Source organism: Saccostrea echinata, unplaced genomic scaffold (genome assembly GCF_033153115.1).
Source record: "Saccostrea echinata isolate AGI-Se365-2 ecotype Australia unplaced genomic scaffold, CSIRO_AGI_Sech_v1 ptg000002l, whole genome shotgun sequence".
NCBI classification, from domain to species: Eukaryota; Metazoa; Mollusca; class Bivalvia; order Ostreida; family Ostreidae; genus Saccostrea; species Saccostrea echinata.
The window spans coordinates 21,821,336-21,837,512 of NW_026889751.1; the positions used below are offsets into that span (position 1 = coordinate 21,821,336).

General features: G+C 33.3%; 1 protein-coding gene across 1 annotated transcript; it reads right to left on the minus strand.

The window, feature by feature from the left end:
• Positions 1–332: 332 nt before the first annotated feature.
• On the minus strand, positions 333–14,942 carry LOC133178144 (uncharacterized). Its single transcript, XM_061312895.1, has 15 exons — positions 14,841–14,942; positions 13,771–14,006; positions 13,463–13,665; positions 12,397–13,278; positions 12,143–12,319; positions 10,979–11,259; positions 10,712–10,897; positions 3,974–4,087; positions 2,893–3,131; positions 2,574–2,776; positions 1,493–2,379; positions 1,245–1,410; positions 789–1,069; positions 503–688; positions 333–386 (listed from the first exon to the last, which is right to left on the minus strand). The coding sequence occupies exons 1-15, from the start codon at positions 14,940–14,942 to the stop codon at positions 333–335; spliced, it is 4,197 nt and encodes a 1,398-aa protein (XP_061168879.1).
• Between the last annotated feature and the right edge of the window lie 1,235 nt (positions 14,943–16,177).

Genomic DNA, 16,177 nt, shown 5'->3' on the forward strand with positions numbered 1-16,177 from the left:
GGATTAATGTGTCTTTGTCACTCGCTTCTTACATGAAACACATTTTATTGAATTATCTTTAGATACAGTCTCACAACAAACGTGAACAAAGACTCCAACTCTCTCTAAATCTATGCTATGTTTTGTCTTGATAAGTAAATCTTTTGCCCCTGCATTTTTATTCGATCTTTATCATGGAAGTAAATATGCGTTTAATATATTCCTAGATATTCATTATCATGTCTATTTGTTAATATAATTTTTATAAACCCCTAATAGATTTAATCAGTGTAGTTAAATGGTTTTGCAAAAGTTTATCTTTTGAGCATATTGTGTATTTTTTCTTAAGTCTTTCAGTCTCCCGAAGAATCCTTTGATGTCGTCATTTCCTCAATAACATTCGACGCCTGAAATTGTGATGAAAAAACCATGAAATATGAATAATTATTAATAAATATATAGCCAAAGCAAGCATGATACATTTTTTAAGGCAGATAATTATTGCAAGAAGCGACTTAGTTACCCATTTGTAAAATGTACCGAGACCCGCACTAGAATCTCGAATTGTCTCTTCGTCGTAAAGTCGAAGTATTTGAGAAGATTGTTGCATCATGGTTTTGGTCACCTGGGTAGTGTTGAACTGACGCACGCGTCTTAACAGCCCTTCTTTTCCCGTCTTTCGCATCAATGCTTGTATTTGTTCCCATTCCTATCACACAATTTTACTCATAAACATTTTAAAGAATCTATTCCAGTACTATGTAAGGTGAAGAAATTTAATTGTAAATTGTCAGGCTTATTGCTCATACCTCAAGCTGCCTCTCATCTTCCCCTAAAAGGATGTATGTGGCTTTCATGACGTCATAAGCTAAAGGTTTTGGGTGTTTATAAGTCTGGATTTCGGAGACTGTCGTTTGCTTCATTTGCAGAATATCGTGAGCAAATACCTTTAGTTTTTGCAACTGTGATAACAAATCCTCTGCTTCCTCAATAAGATTCTCAAGATCGGACTCGTACTCAGACGATTTCGCATTTTCTATTGCTTCTTCTAGTTTCTCACCATTCCTTCTTGCAATTGCATTTTTCAGTTCTGATGATACAAAAAATATCAATATGGATATAAATGCTTTTACTTTTACAATATTTTTAAAATGAAAATTGGTTGTTGTATTTTTATTTATACGAAAACTATTAAATACATTCTTTAAATCTCTATAAAACCATCCTGCAGTGAACAGAAATTAGTAAAGCAATGTATGTGATACCTTTTCGCAGAATCAGGTACGCTAATCTTTCTTCTGCTCTTTGACGATCCCCTTTATCTTCTAGATCAATCTTATCGAAGTCATCAAGAGCCTTTTGGAGAGCCTCTAGATTATTGGAACTGGTGACGTCTTGTAATGCCTTCCTGATTCTTTTTTCTATTGGATTCTGGCGAAGAAAAAAACAAGGTCCAGAAAAATTAAAGCTCAGTCATCAAAAATCTATCAAAAATGATCGCAGTTTTACCTACCTCATAGGGCTTCCGCTTTTTGTTGATATTTTCCGAGGTCAAAAGGTAGTTGCAGGCATTCTTGAATGAACCACCGGAATTTTTGTCTTTTGCGTTAATCTGAAGTGCATATTCTCCCTTCTGAGGCAAATTAACACTAATATCCAGCTCCTGACCTTTTATCTTATGGGTCACGTGTTTAGTCTCTTGTTCCATATTATCGTGTATCAAGATTGTTTGAACTAACACTTTCTTTGTTATATTAAATATAACGTTGAAATTCATTGTCTGTTTGATATCGATAAAACCGGTCTTGTGAGACAGCGCTCGGAGGCCCGCATCTTCTGTTAGAGAATTAGGACCAAACCCAGACTCTGGATTATAAGGAAATGGCTTTACATAGTTTACATCCTCGTTACACTCAAGTCTGAATTCACAAAGACGAGAACCATCACCAAAGATCTCCAATTTATATACGCCTTCACTGGGAAACCGCACACGAAATCTAATTGAGGACCCTTCATTAAATAAGGCTACGTATCTCTCTAGCTGTATTTCAGTAGAAAGAGTTTTGTCTGATTCCTCATGATTAAAATACAAGTTGTATGCGTAAAAGCTTTCTTCCTTGTCTAACTTTTTTATTCCAATTTCACATACACCGCGAACTGATCTATAAAGACATTTATTTGGTGTTGTAATTTTGTAGTTATTCTCAAAAAAGCCTTGTGTACAGCATGCTATTTCTATGAATTCCTGTTTGGTAAACGGCCGCGTGAGAAGCTGCCATTTTGAGTCCTCGGGATAGCAATTGTAGATAAACTCTTCTGCCTCCGTAAGGAAGTAATAGTCGTTTATGTAGAGAATTGTTTGTCCTGATGATCTTTCTTCTTTTTCTCTAACACCTTTTCCTATATTGATTATTCGATCAATAGAACCCCGATTGTTTGTTTTTAAATTGCATATTTTATAAATTATTCTTGAAGCAATCTTTACATGTATATACTAAAATGTGACATAGCAAATGTTCTTAAAAGATTATCTAAAATATTCAGTTTAATGCACATATCATCCTGTTTCAATTATTTACCATTAAGTTTTATACCTTCAGTTTCTACTAGAGTCCATGTACCCTTTGAATGTCCAACCACTGCTGAGAAAGCCCAAAGTGGAAACACAAAGTGCCACCCTCCAGACACATACACTGCTGTCCATGAGTTTTTCAGATTGTCAACATTTTTGTCCCCTACCTCGTAAGACACACTCTTCCCCACTCCCCGTATTAGTACACATGGGATTTTGACAGCCCTTGGAGATTAGAAAGTTATATAACCAAATATTCTACATCTTACGTATATTGTTTACAGGTACGATTCAGGCATTTACAGATGTAGGAAACATTCCTATGATTCCTCAAAACTTACCTACAAAGGCTTATGAATAAGTAATTGTACGAGAGTTCTCTTTGTGTAACTTGTAGTACAATGGCTTTTGGCGAGGTAACAACTTGGTTTTCATTGCCGTCCTCTTCAGATGTATTTTCCATTGACCCTTGTAAACCAATCCAAGTGAAGATCGCGCGCACTTTTTGCACGTCATTTGTTAATCCGTCCGTCAGAGCATGCGCCAAGTCATCCAAGGACTGATAATCTTCAACTTCAATCTAAACATAATAGACGTGATATATTTCAATATACAAATAATGCCCCACTCGTCACTGATACCAGTCGATACAGGACTTCTTCTGTTATTATGTAAACCATAGGGGACCAGGAAGTTTAAGACTTTTATTTGAATCCTTCTATTCTATTTGTCTTTGGTGATCAGTTCTTTTTTAAGTGCCCAGGAAAAAATATCCTTTCTTTGATATATTATTTTAAAATTTCATTTTTCAAAGTATACTTATTTTCAAATGAGTTAATAGTACTTTCATTTAATAAATTAAGCGTTATTTATTTTCAAAATCACAAGAAAGGTGAGAATACAATTTTCCTGAGACAAGTCTTCCTTCCTCAAAAACTGCAAATTGCTCATTAAATACTGTAGTTATTTTCTGCAAGAATCATCATTATGTTTAATGAATCTATTAACTGATACTTTACATAATAAAACATGCGACGATTGAAAATCGAATGCAGGGATTTAGTATATGTTTTTGGACTTAGTTTGGTTTTTGGTGATCCATAAATAATAGCTTTAGAATATTAAGAAAAGAAAAACAGATGTTCATTTTTTTTCTTTTTTGGTCATCACCCTTATAATAAGACAATATTAAAAAAAATTGAATGAAAAATGGAATTTGTGCGGCTGAACTTTTAAACCTTTTTTATTTATATTTATTTGTTCTTTTCATTGAAAAGATTTCAAAACAATAGTAGTCTATAAGCCTGAGTCTAAATTAAACTTCCTACTTCAGATATTACATTACTTATTAAACATGACATGGTGACATATGTATTTATACTCAAACATTTTGTGCAGATTATTGAAATTATGAAGTGTTACTTGTTCGGCCTTAGCATCTGCTGCAGTTTTATCGTGTTCTGTAAAAATTTGCTCCTTTCTCTTGAAGTTTGGCTTTGGTGGAGGGTATCCCTCTAGTGTGTCTTCTAAATCTACCTATTAGACGTAAAGAAAAAAAGAGCATGGCAAGATTAGTATATACCAATTATGTTTTTCTCTTTAGGCGCAAAATATTTCCCCACTTTTGATACAGAAGAAAAATGTTTTTGATAGAGTTTGGTTTTAGAATTCAGTAACTAGTACACAGAAGTTTAAGACCAAAAAAAAAAAATTAGTCATGAAGCTTTCGATGATTCTGCTTATTCTATGCAATATCTCGTGTTAAAAAGGTGTAGGACTAGTAAACGTAACTGAAAAAATGAACGCAATTCAAAATATTACTAAAACTGATAATTTGGGTAAATCCAATTATTATTTGGACAGAGAGGTTAAATCATAATGCACAAACCCAAAAAATATTACCCAAATATCAACAATTTGGCCTAACTTAGTCAAATACTTATTTTGACAGAAAGTTAAAATTATGATATGTTCGCCCACACATGTATAAATTACTATTAAGAAAAAAAAATTACCGTGTCATTTTCTGGTTCTCTTAAATAATCCTCTTTTTCATTTGTTTTTTCGTTGTCTTTCTCATCTTTTGGCTCCTCGGTGATCTCTTTTTCTTTGATCCCTAGTTGCTCATCGTCGGCTTTTCTTGATTTTGATCCCCCGCTACCCATTTGTTTAAATCCTTGATGGAAAAAATGATTATACCCTGGACTGAATTTTTGGAAATGAAAAGAAAAATCTGTTTACTTGTCATTCTGTCTACACCGATGTCATAGAAAGTTATTGTTTACATTAAGAAGAATATCTTTTAATCTTGGAATTCTATTAAGACACATGGAAACTATGTTTTAATAGAACCCAATATTAAAATATCATTAGTTACAATTTTCAAAAAAAAAAACCCTTCCAATTCCAGATATCTTAATTCCATGATATAACTTTTCTTTACAAAGGCTGTAATATGTCTTACAAGAGAAATTGAGATATAACTATCCAATGACTTAAAGTATGTTTGAAATACACAACTCGGATAGTAATCAACAAGACCAAAGACCAATATTCAATAACTATTCATGACCAACGACTAGTATTTAAGTGTTTTGCCAAAGTATTCAGTCTGCAAATATCTTCCTTTTTCCCCTTCAGTACACACTTATTGAATTTAAAATATATATTTGTATTTGTATAAGTCCTAAATATCAAAACATAACCAAAAAACATATCTAAAATATGATTAAAGATATAATTATGAGGCCAACTTTGTATAATTCTGGTATAGTTTAGTCTTATCTTGGTTTTGCTGGAGAAGATCTTTTGAAGGTTTTCTTTCTGTATACATGCATGTAAAATATGATATCCAAATGTAGTCTTAGGGTTCAGAAATTAATGGAAAAGAACCAAATCCTATTTCAAAATAACTTTGATATGGCTTCACGTAACTGACATTTTTGTTACACTCAAGTAAAAAACAAACAAACAACACAAAACAAAACAAAACACAAAATCAAACAAATAAACAAAAACCACGGAATTTCTTGGGGGGAAATGATCTCCTTTGACTCAGTGAGGAACTTAAAGTCGTTGAAATCGCTAACAGTGGTTCCTGATGTTTTCTTGTTTTTTTTGTTTGTTTGTTTGTTTTTTTTTTTTTTACAAGTATCTATATTAAAAAGTTGGATATTTCCATTATTAAAATTGCATTAGATTTACGCTATGTGACAATGTGTATATAAATAATTATATCATTTTTACGATGAGTGCCCATGTTCCTGAACTGTGACTGACGATTGCTAAAAACGACCAAAGTGGTAACACAAAACGCCGCCTAGCGGACACAAAGATGAATCTAAATAAAAATAAAGATTATTTTTGTAGTTTCTTGTTTATTCCTAGTGGCATGTATTTTCATTTCCTCTTGTATCCTTTTTTCACATTCTTTCTTTCCTGCCTTAGGGGTAAGAGTTATTGGAAATACATGTATATATTTATTAGGGATTGCAATTTGTATACGGTTAACCGATTATTAGGTCGGAGCGATGGTAATCGGTTAGAAAATTTGTAAATCGCTTACTCGGAAAAAAAAATTATATGTAAATTTAAACTCAATTCATTTTTATAAAAGAAACCTAAGCATAAACCTTGATAATTTAGCGTTTTGGTAGTAATTTGGTAGTAATAATGGCTCTTCGGATTACGATCTCGGGGTAATTGGTTAGTTTGTGAAGTGTGAACACCATGTCGGTATCCCGATGTCCTGTAATTCTTTAATGATATTGAATAAATTACCGTTGAGCACTGTGTATTAGTATGGCTGTCTGTTGTCGTAATCTTTTAAATAATATTATTAGACAAACATTGTAAAATAAGTGGAAGTTCAGACATAGTTTTGATTATGGTGACAATGCAAAATGAAGTTGTTTGACATCTTCTCTGAAAAATTATCAATGTCTGATTTTACAAGCATGCATGTTTCATGTTTTTCTTAATTTTTTCTTGTCTTTTGAAATTGAAATAAAATATATGTACATGCAGTTTACTGGTAAGATAAACAGAATGTTTCTAACTTCTAACGTTCTTAAGTCTTCTTACTAGCTACTTGGGAGAAAATGTACAAAAATGTATATTTTGATACGATTAACCGACTAATCGGTCGGAACGTCTTGCGGTTAACCGATTAGCGATTCTGTATTCGATTGCCATCCCTAATATTTATGTATTAAAACAATCAAATAATAAGTATTTCTAGAGCATGGATATCCAGCATTATTACGAGATTGAAAGGACAAAGTTAGATGCCTTTTAGAGTGAAGATTCCTGATATAAAAGGAAATGAGTAAGTTGTTTTAAAAATATCTAGAATGCATAATCTTTATTGCTTTATTTTTCACAGTTTTACAATTAAAAAGTTCGCCATTGCATATGATAAATTGAAAAAAAAAATTTTTTTGAACGCCTCACGTCCATTTTTCCAAAAGGTCTTAATTTGGGATTGCTGACATCTTTGGACATCGAGCCATGATTTTTATGTTTGGTCAATGCTGCAATATGTACAGTCAAACCTCGTTATCTTTGAACTTCGATACTCGAACACTGATATCTCGAATACCATTGATATGTCGAAGCGATTTGGAGGCCCCAACCAATTATTCTTTATGTATTTTACCCTCGATATCTCGAATCTTTGGATATCTCGAAGTTTTTTTCTTGGTCCCATCGAGTTCGAGATAACGAGGTTTGACTGCATTTAAAATGACTCGACTAAAATTTGAATTTGAGAGATCCAGTAGAACTCTTGTTACCATAATTATATTCTTACTGTAATTTTCTGCATATACATGTGTATCTTATTTTATATCCCCCCCCCCCCCCCAAATAGTGACTCAATCAACCAAATATGTTCAGAAATATGAAAAAATTTAGTTCTGATGTTACGTGATTTATCGATTTTCTAAAATAATTGATCAAAAAGATTCTGACATTCTGATTGTACACACAAGTACTCTGAAGGTGACATTAAAAAGATGCTTGAGTTTCTGATTGACAATATCTATGTGGTTTTTGGAGACCAGGTCTTCCAACAATCTATTGGAATGGGTACCAATTGCGCCCCGTTATTAGCAGACCTTTTTTTGTATTCATATGAAGCAGAATTTGTCCAAAAACTTGTACGTGAAAAGAAGAAATCACTTGCTGCGGCGTTCAACTCGACATTTAGATATATCGACGACGTATTGTCAATTAACAATGGCTATTTTCATTCTTATGTCGATACGATATATCCTGGTGAACTTGAGATAAAAGATACCACAGAGTCCGACACATCTGTTTCATATTTGGATATTTTACTTGAAAAAGACGTTAATGGTAATCTAACAACCAAGCTTTATGATAAACGTGATGACTTTAACTTTTCAATCGTCAACTTCCCTTACTTATGCAGCAATATACCTTCATCACCTGCATACGGGGTATATATCTCTCAGTTGATTCGATACGCAAGAGTATGCTCTACGTATGTACAATTTCTAAAACGAGGTAAATTATTGACAAATAAGTTGATGAAACAAGAATATCAACTGTCTCGTCTAAAGTCATCATTTCGTAAGTTCTATGGTCGATACAATGACCTTGTCAGCAAATACAATTTATCATTGAGTCAAATGCTGACTGACGTTTTTCATACTAATTGTTAGGCCATTATTTACACACTGAATTGTCGACGGATTTTTCAGTTATTTCCCGATCATGACAAGGAGCACACGGCGAGTGTGACCGGTCGGCAGGGGATGCTCACTCCTCCATGGCACCTGATCCCACCTCTGATGTTTGGAGGTCCGTGTTTGCTCTGCTCCTATTTTGTATTGTATAATGGACTTTTGAGCTTGAATACTGTTCGTTATCTCCATATATTTCAAAGAACTATTAATTCATACCTTCACAAATACGTATACTCTGTTAATGATTACAAAATAAAACCATGAAATACAAAAGTCCACGTAGTGGACTGATGAAAGAGAAACTTTATATTTTTATTTCATAAATGGCGACAAAGAGTTAGGTCCTGCTCTGAACACGAAAAATAAGGAAGTACCTAAACGTATTAATATTCTGCGATTTATAACCGAGTAAATTTATTTTTTCCTAATCTCATATTTCATATTCAAAACACACATTAATGTGTTCATGATACAGTCCCTTGTTCCATCTTTGAGGTGGTAATAATTGTTGAAGTAATATGGATGTCAGGGATTTTCTCTGAATTGAGAAATATCTTTCAATTTTTAGAATATAAAGTTTGGATTTAAATAAAATTTAAATACCAATAAAAGAAACAAATGCATTGAAAACAAACATTTATTTACACAATATATGCAGAAAATACATTCCTCTTTATTTAGCTCATATGCATGTGTTAGAATTATTGAAATTCTGCACGACGCCCAGACTTCAATACTTATATAATCTGAGAAATAAATCACCTTTAAAATTCTTCATCTTTACACCTGATGATTGAGTTTGTCCCATTTCCGTGCCTTCATCTGAAGTTCTTTCTGGTTTGTATAAATAAATCGACAAAGCTTACATTGAAAATCTATTCCGGGAATCATGTATCCTCGTCCGATGCTCACTTTTGCAAACATCTTCATTATGTCGTTACAATTTCAGAATATGATTTCAAAACTGGGATTTTTAATGAGAAAAATCGGTGTCAATATTTGATTTTTTTTTCAATGAAAACGATTTTTGATGTGCCCTAATTTCCGAAGTCTGACACCACTCCATCTGTTCCCGTGGTTTGAAATCAGAAGTGATCTATAATGCCTTGCAATGATAGTACAAGTTTTTACACGATGCATTATATAACAATTCCAGTATATAGAAAATTAAAATACCTTAAATGTATTTTTTTAAAATGCAAATTCTTTGAATTTTTGGCTATGAAATATAACATGCTACCAATAACCATCTGCATTTTTGTGGTGAGCGTTTAAAGGAATTTACCCAACCAAGATGTGGTCTACACTGTAGCTAATATGCATAATTCGAAACCCCACCATTGAAAAGCAAGCCGTTCAATAAATTATATACAGATATCTACGGACAAATCTGATATTGGTTTAAAGCGATCCATGAATATTATACCCATGTGCCATCTTAGAATCGGTTTTTATTAAAAAAAAAAAAATCCAGGTTCGATGCAATTTCAAAACTTTTGATTGATAGATAAGTAAATCAGTTTGTATTAAACATCATAATTAAAATGACTGTGTTCAGATTTGTTATTTGTGTCTCAGGCTTTCTTATGAACTAATTTATTATTGTATTTGACAAAAATCTAGATCTTTAGCCAGGCTTTCTCTTATCTTTATCTAAATCACATCTTGTTTTTTTCTTTAAACGTTAATTGGACCCTGCATGTTAACTGGTCTGTATTAAAGAGTAAATAAATTTATTTTAATGGATTCATAGCTCGATGTGCATAATTATGTTTTGTGTTGATATCCTTCACATTTCAAACTTGGCGCTTCTAGTGATGACTTTTTTTTGTTCTTGGAATATATTTTCCTAATCTTGTTGGTCTCTCGGATAATCCTTTTATTTTGTCATTTCTTCAATTATATTCATCGCCTGAAATTGAAATTAATGTAAATATAATGTGAGTAAAAGCAAATCCTTAGGTTCTTTTTGAAAAAAAAAACAATTTACTGTACAAATGGTCATATTGAAGGGCTATAGGTTTGATATTTTCAATGTTTTAGAACAATGACGAGTGGGAAGTTTAGCGATCTACTAGTATTTAACAGTGATCTTTAATAGTATTGTGAAAATTGGCAAGTGGAAACTTTGACGATTATTAGAAATTCGTCAATTTCGACAACGTTTCTACATTGTCAAAGTTTCCACTATTATTTTCGTATGATATATTTTCACAATGAGTTATTTCCCTAAACTACCATTTTGAAAGTGAGTTTTCTGATTTAAACTGAATTCAAATTAGTGTAGAAAGAAGATATTGGAAGCAATCTTTAAAATAATAAAAATACCAATTAAATGATTCTTTTACAAACGTTAACAATGTTTTCTACACGTCAATGATCATTTAATTCACGACCATCTAAAAAAATCTATTTATCTTTACAAGAATGATAAGCAAATCCTAGTTACCCATTTGTAAAATGTAGCGAGACCCGCACTGGAAACTCGTATTCTCTCTTCGTCGTATGGTCGTAGTATTTGAGAGGAGTGATTTATCATATTTTCAGTCACGTGGACAATGTCGAACTGACGTATGCGCCTTAACAACCCTTCTTTTCCTGTCCTACGCATCAATGTTTGTATCTGCTCCCATTCCTAACAAGAAATATTTCATAAAATACTAATAATTCAATTCGAATAATATTTTATTTCAAGAAATTCATTTTTGTCATCCACCTGAACATGCCTTTCCTCTTCCCCTAGAAGGATGTATGTAGCCTTCATGACGTCATAAGCCATTGGTTTTGGGCGTTTGTAGTTGTGGATCTCTGAAATAGTTGTCTGCTGCATTTTTAGAATGTCGTGAGCAAATCCTTTCAGCCGTTGCAACTGCCCTAACAAATCCTCCGCTTCCTCAATCAGAAACTTAAGATTGGCTTCGTATTCGGATGATTTCGCATTTTCTATTGCTTCTTTTAGTTTCTCACCATGCCTTCTTGCAATGGCATCTATTAATTCTGATGAGACAAAAATATACATAAATGTATACCTGTTTTCCATCCAGATTTTCATTTATTTTCCTTTTTTGTAAATTTAGATTGATTTATTTTTTTATTACTAACAACAGCTTTCCAACAATCTGTCTAGTACTTTAAATTAGAATGTACAGAGGATGGTGTTGACTGGGTTCAAGATGATACATAGTAATAAAATTTCATATCAGGTGAATCGAAACAGAGTTTGGTGTGAAAAAACCTAACAGATATCATCCCTTATACTACAAGACAATGTAAAAAAAAAGTACCCAACAGATGATAAATATACAGGTATTTTTGTAAAATTCAAATGACTGGAAAGCGTATCCTTGCTTTAACCTGGTGATATTTATTTCTGTACTTTGAAAATAAAAACTTGAAATCTTCAGTTTGCTTTTTTTAAAAGAAAACATATCACATTTGATAACATGCAACCTTTGCGTTTCTCTTTGTATTTTTTTTTTAAATTAATTAGTTGAATCTTTATCTTTATCTTGCCCGCATCAGAGAAATTGCCTGCAGTAGTCTTGTGGTATGGTGCTTGCTTCGTGATAGGGAAGTACTGATTCCCTTTCCGGCGCCGCGTCCAACCTAAGACGTAAACATAGGCAGTGACTGGCAGTGCCAAGCGCCTGGCACTAGAAATGAAATTCATCTTGTGGATGAAACCTTAAAAACGGAGGTTCCGTGTCACGGTAGGCGTTGGCACGATAAAGAACCTTTACAGCTAAACAGCCCTAAGTATCTAGTATGGGTCTTAATTTGAAATCGGTATATGGTGACTATTTAAGTGATATATTCTAAAATGGGATGTAAAATAACTTACAATCTATCAATAATCAATAAAATGCAGTGTGATTGCTACCTTTACGCAGGTTTAGGTACGTCAGTCTTTCTTCTACTTTATGGCGATCACCTTTATCTTCCAGATCAACCTTATCGAAGTCATCAAGGACCTTTTGCAGAGTCTCTATATCATTGGAATGAGCTTTCTCTTGTAATGCCTTCCTGGCTCTTTTTTCTATTGCATTCTGTAAAAAATAAGGACAGTAAGAAATAAAAGGCATTCTTCAGTATCAATTGAGAAATTTATATGCAAACCCTACTACCTCGTAGGGCTTCCGCTTTTGTTAATGTTTTCTGAGGTTAAAAGGTAGTTGCAGGCATTCACAAATGAACCACCGGAATCTTTGTCTTTTGTGTTAATCTGGAGAGCATATTCTCCTTTCTGAGGCAAATTCACATTGATATCCAGCTCCTGGCCTTTTATCTTATGGTTGACGTGTTTCGTCAGCGTCTCTTGTTCCACATTATCGTGTATCAAGATTGTTTGGACTAGCACATTCTTAGTAACATTAAATGTCATATTGAAATTCTTTGTCTGTTTGATATTGATGAAACCCGTTTTGTGAGATTGTGCTTTGAGCCCCGCCTCCTCCGTTTGGGAGTTTGGACCAAACCCAGACTCTGGATTACAAGGAAATGGTTTAACATAGTTAACATCCTCGTTACATTCAAGTTTGAATGCACAAAGAAGCAAGTAGTCACCAAAGATTTCCATCTTATATATACCTTCACTGGGAAACCGAACACGAAATCGCATTGAGTGTCCTTCATTGAATATAGCTACGTATCTCTCTAGCTGTATTTCAGAAGAAAGAGTTGTGCCTGATTCCTCATGGTTGAAATACAGCTTGTATACGTAAGAACTTTCTTCCTTGTCTAACTTCTTTATCCCAATTTCGCATACTCCGCGAACTGACGTATATACACATTTTGCCGGTGTCGTAATTTTATGCTGATCCTCGAAATAGTCTTGTGTACAATATGCGATATCTATGAAGTCCTGTTTGGTGAATGGTTTTGCAAGAAGCTGCCATTTTTTGTCCAAAGGATAACAATTATAAATAAAATCTTCTGCATGTGTCAGGAAGTAATAGTCATTAATTTGGCTAATTGTTTGACCTGATGATTTTTCTTCTTTCTCCCTGGCACCTTCACCTAAATCATTTAATTTATACATTGTCAGTTTATTAATGCACCTTTCACTTACTCTTTCTGAAACGATACCTATATATAGTTAAAGTATCAGTGTAATAATTGATGTTACATTTGACCAACAGTCAATGCAGTATAATGTACACATGATTACTTTTGTAAGTTCAACTTCAATTAAATTTCATACCTTGGGATTCCACTAGAGTCCAAGTACCCTTAGAGTGACCAACCACTGCTGAGAAAGCCCAAAGCGGAAACACAAAGTGCCACCCTCCAGCTACAAATACTGCTGTCCATGAGTTGTTCAGATTGTCAACATTTTTGTCACCTACTTCGTAGGACACACTCTTCCCCAATCCACGTATTCGTACACATGGAATCTTAGCTGCCCTTGGACATTAAATATTATAAAATCAAATGTTTAGACTTACTTATACCATTCTAGTGTATATCCTAAGATTTCTATTATAAATTGTGTTACCTAATTCAACTCACCTACAGAGGCTCATGAATAAGAAATTGTACGAGAGCTTTCTTTGTGCAACTTGTTGTACAATGATGTGGGGTGAAATGACATCTTGGTTTCTGTTGTCTATTTTAGATTTAATTTTGCTTGCCCCCTGTAAACCAATCCAGGTGAAGACTGCGCGGACCCTTTGCACGTCATTTGTTAATCCGTCTGTCAGAGCATGTGCTAAATCGTCCATGGTCTGATAATCTTCAACTTTAATCTAAAAAATGAACTGTGATATATACCTCCTTGAAAATAAACACCCATTAACGAATTCAAATACGTGTACTAGTAAATAGCAATGTACTTTTCAGTGATACATTAATGTCTAATAAAAATAACGGAGAAGAATACTTTTTTAAGTAAATTAACATCATATAGTGACATCTATTTTAAACTTCTTCTTTCCATTGGTGTTTTATTCAGCTAAAGTACAGTATTACCTGTTTGGCTCTAGCATCTGCAGAATTTTTATCTTGTTCTGTAAAAATATTTTTCTTCTTCTTGAGACTCGGCTTCGGTGGAGGGTACCCAGCTACAATGTCCTCTAAAGCATCCTAGAAGACGTAGAGATCCGGAGATGGAGCGACACAAAGTGGTGGGAAAACATGAGAACATTATTAATCAATTAATACGTTTCTGTAAGTGTACAAAATGTTTTATACTTCCTTTTGTGTGTAAGGTTTAGAGAAAAGTTCGAGAAACTTTTGAATAATCTGGACATTTGGCATCATTCCTTTCGTTAAATTATTAGCAATGGTAAACATAGTTCGTGTACTCTTGGTCATTTCCTTTACAATCAATATGCTTTTTTTGTATTTCGACAGCTCTCATGCATTCAAAAATCATATATTTTTAAAACATATATTAAATATCACAGAAACATTGACAATTTTTTCTAAGACCATAACAGTTATTCTTTTATTGATAAAGATAGATATGAATTGCAATACTTTTTTTGCAAACACATATACAAGTTGATAAGGAACATTACCGAGATATTTACTGGTTCTCTTAAATAATCCTCCTCCTCGTCGCTTAGGTCCTCTTCCACCTCCTCTTCTTTGGACTCCTCAGGACTCACCTCTCGTTTGACCTCAGGATGATGGTCTCGGTCATCGTTGGTTTTTGTTGATTTTGATCCCCCGGAACCCATGTGGTTATGCCCTTAATGTAAGTAAATCTTCATTGAAGAATTGCTTTCAAGGACCAAAAAATGAACGGGGAGTAACGCCTTCAAAACTGACCGGAGAGTACCGTTTTCTGAAATAACGTTTTCAAAACTAAACGGGTAGTAACGTTTTACTTGTCTTAAACTGATCGAAATAACTCTTTATCTTGTCATGGAGAACTTGAAAATTGTTTATTTGAAATATAATTGGTCTCAATATCCAGAAAGGGGGTTCCATATAGATATGCAGAAATCTGCTTACAGTTTTAAAAAAAAATACCCAGTATCTAGATTTTTTAAATGAACGTTTCTTACCTTGAATGTGATGTAAATTGAGGGAGAAGTATCGGTTTCCTAGCTATCCAGTATCGTAATGTTTGTTTGAATTGGATAAGAATAAGGATTATCATTGAATGAATGATTAAGGACTAGTATTTAATGTGCATTCCGGAGGTATCCTGTCTGCCTATCTTTTAATTTTTTCCTCTCCAATACACATTGATTGAATTTAAACTTCAGATCTGTTGATTATGTACTGAGTGGATAACATCAACACATTAACAAAGGCATATTTAAATTATGATTAAAGACGATGTTACAGGCTTTCCGGGTCTCACCGTCCTGTAATGCTTCTTAGACGATTTTCTCACTCACCTTCGCTTTATTTACCACTGTGTTATATTCTATAGCGAGTAGGATCGACATTCTTCATTTTCCCAAATGAGTTGATGAAATGTGAAGAAAACTCTCAGTAATTATGTGTCAATTAACCATTAAAAATTGACATTAGAGGAAAAACGGATCCTTAAAGCATGGAAAACCCATGAATTTAAGAGTATTGTAATATATATCATATAAATATAAATATATAGGTCACATAAATCTTGTAAACTATATGAAATGTGAAACTATTAATATACAAGGTAAAAACATGGAACCCTGAAAACAAACAGGTAGAATCAGATGCATAGGAGTTAGCATTTCCTGTAAACTTGTCACAACCGTCGTGAGCACTACGTATACCTCACGTTAAACGGAATAACGCATACTCAAAGATTAAAAAAAGAAGAAAAGAAAAAAAAACTATGTCTTAAGCATTGAAATAACTCAAAGAATTTATTAAAGTTTATTAAAAAGCTTGTCATACAAATGAAAAGACGAAACCTTGATCAATAGATGGTTTAGTTTAATCTCTCCTACCAGATCAGTTTGCTGTCTTT

What these genes read in the sequence shown, in the direction of transcription:
- LOC133178144 (XM_061312895.1), bottom strand. Translation starts at nt 14,942, where the DNA reads ATGGGTTCCGGGGGATCAAAATCAACAAAAACCAACGATGACCGAGAC. An exon ending in TTATTCATAAGCCTTTGTAG is followed by an intron (nt 2,777 to 2,892) that starts GTAAGTTTTGAG and finishes CTAATCTCCAAG; the next exon opens with GGCTGTCAAAATCCCATGTG. An exon ending in TCGGTACATTTTACAAATGG is followed by an intron (nt 387 to 502) that starts GTAACTAAGTCG and finishes TCACAATTTCAG; the next exon opens with GCGTCGAATGTTATTGAGGA.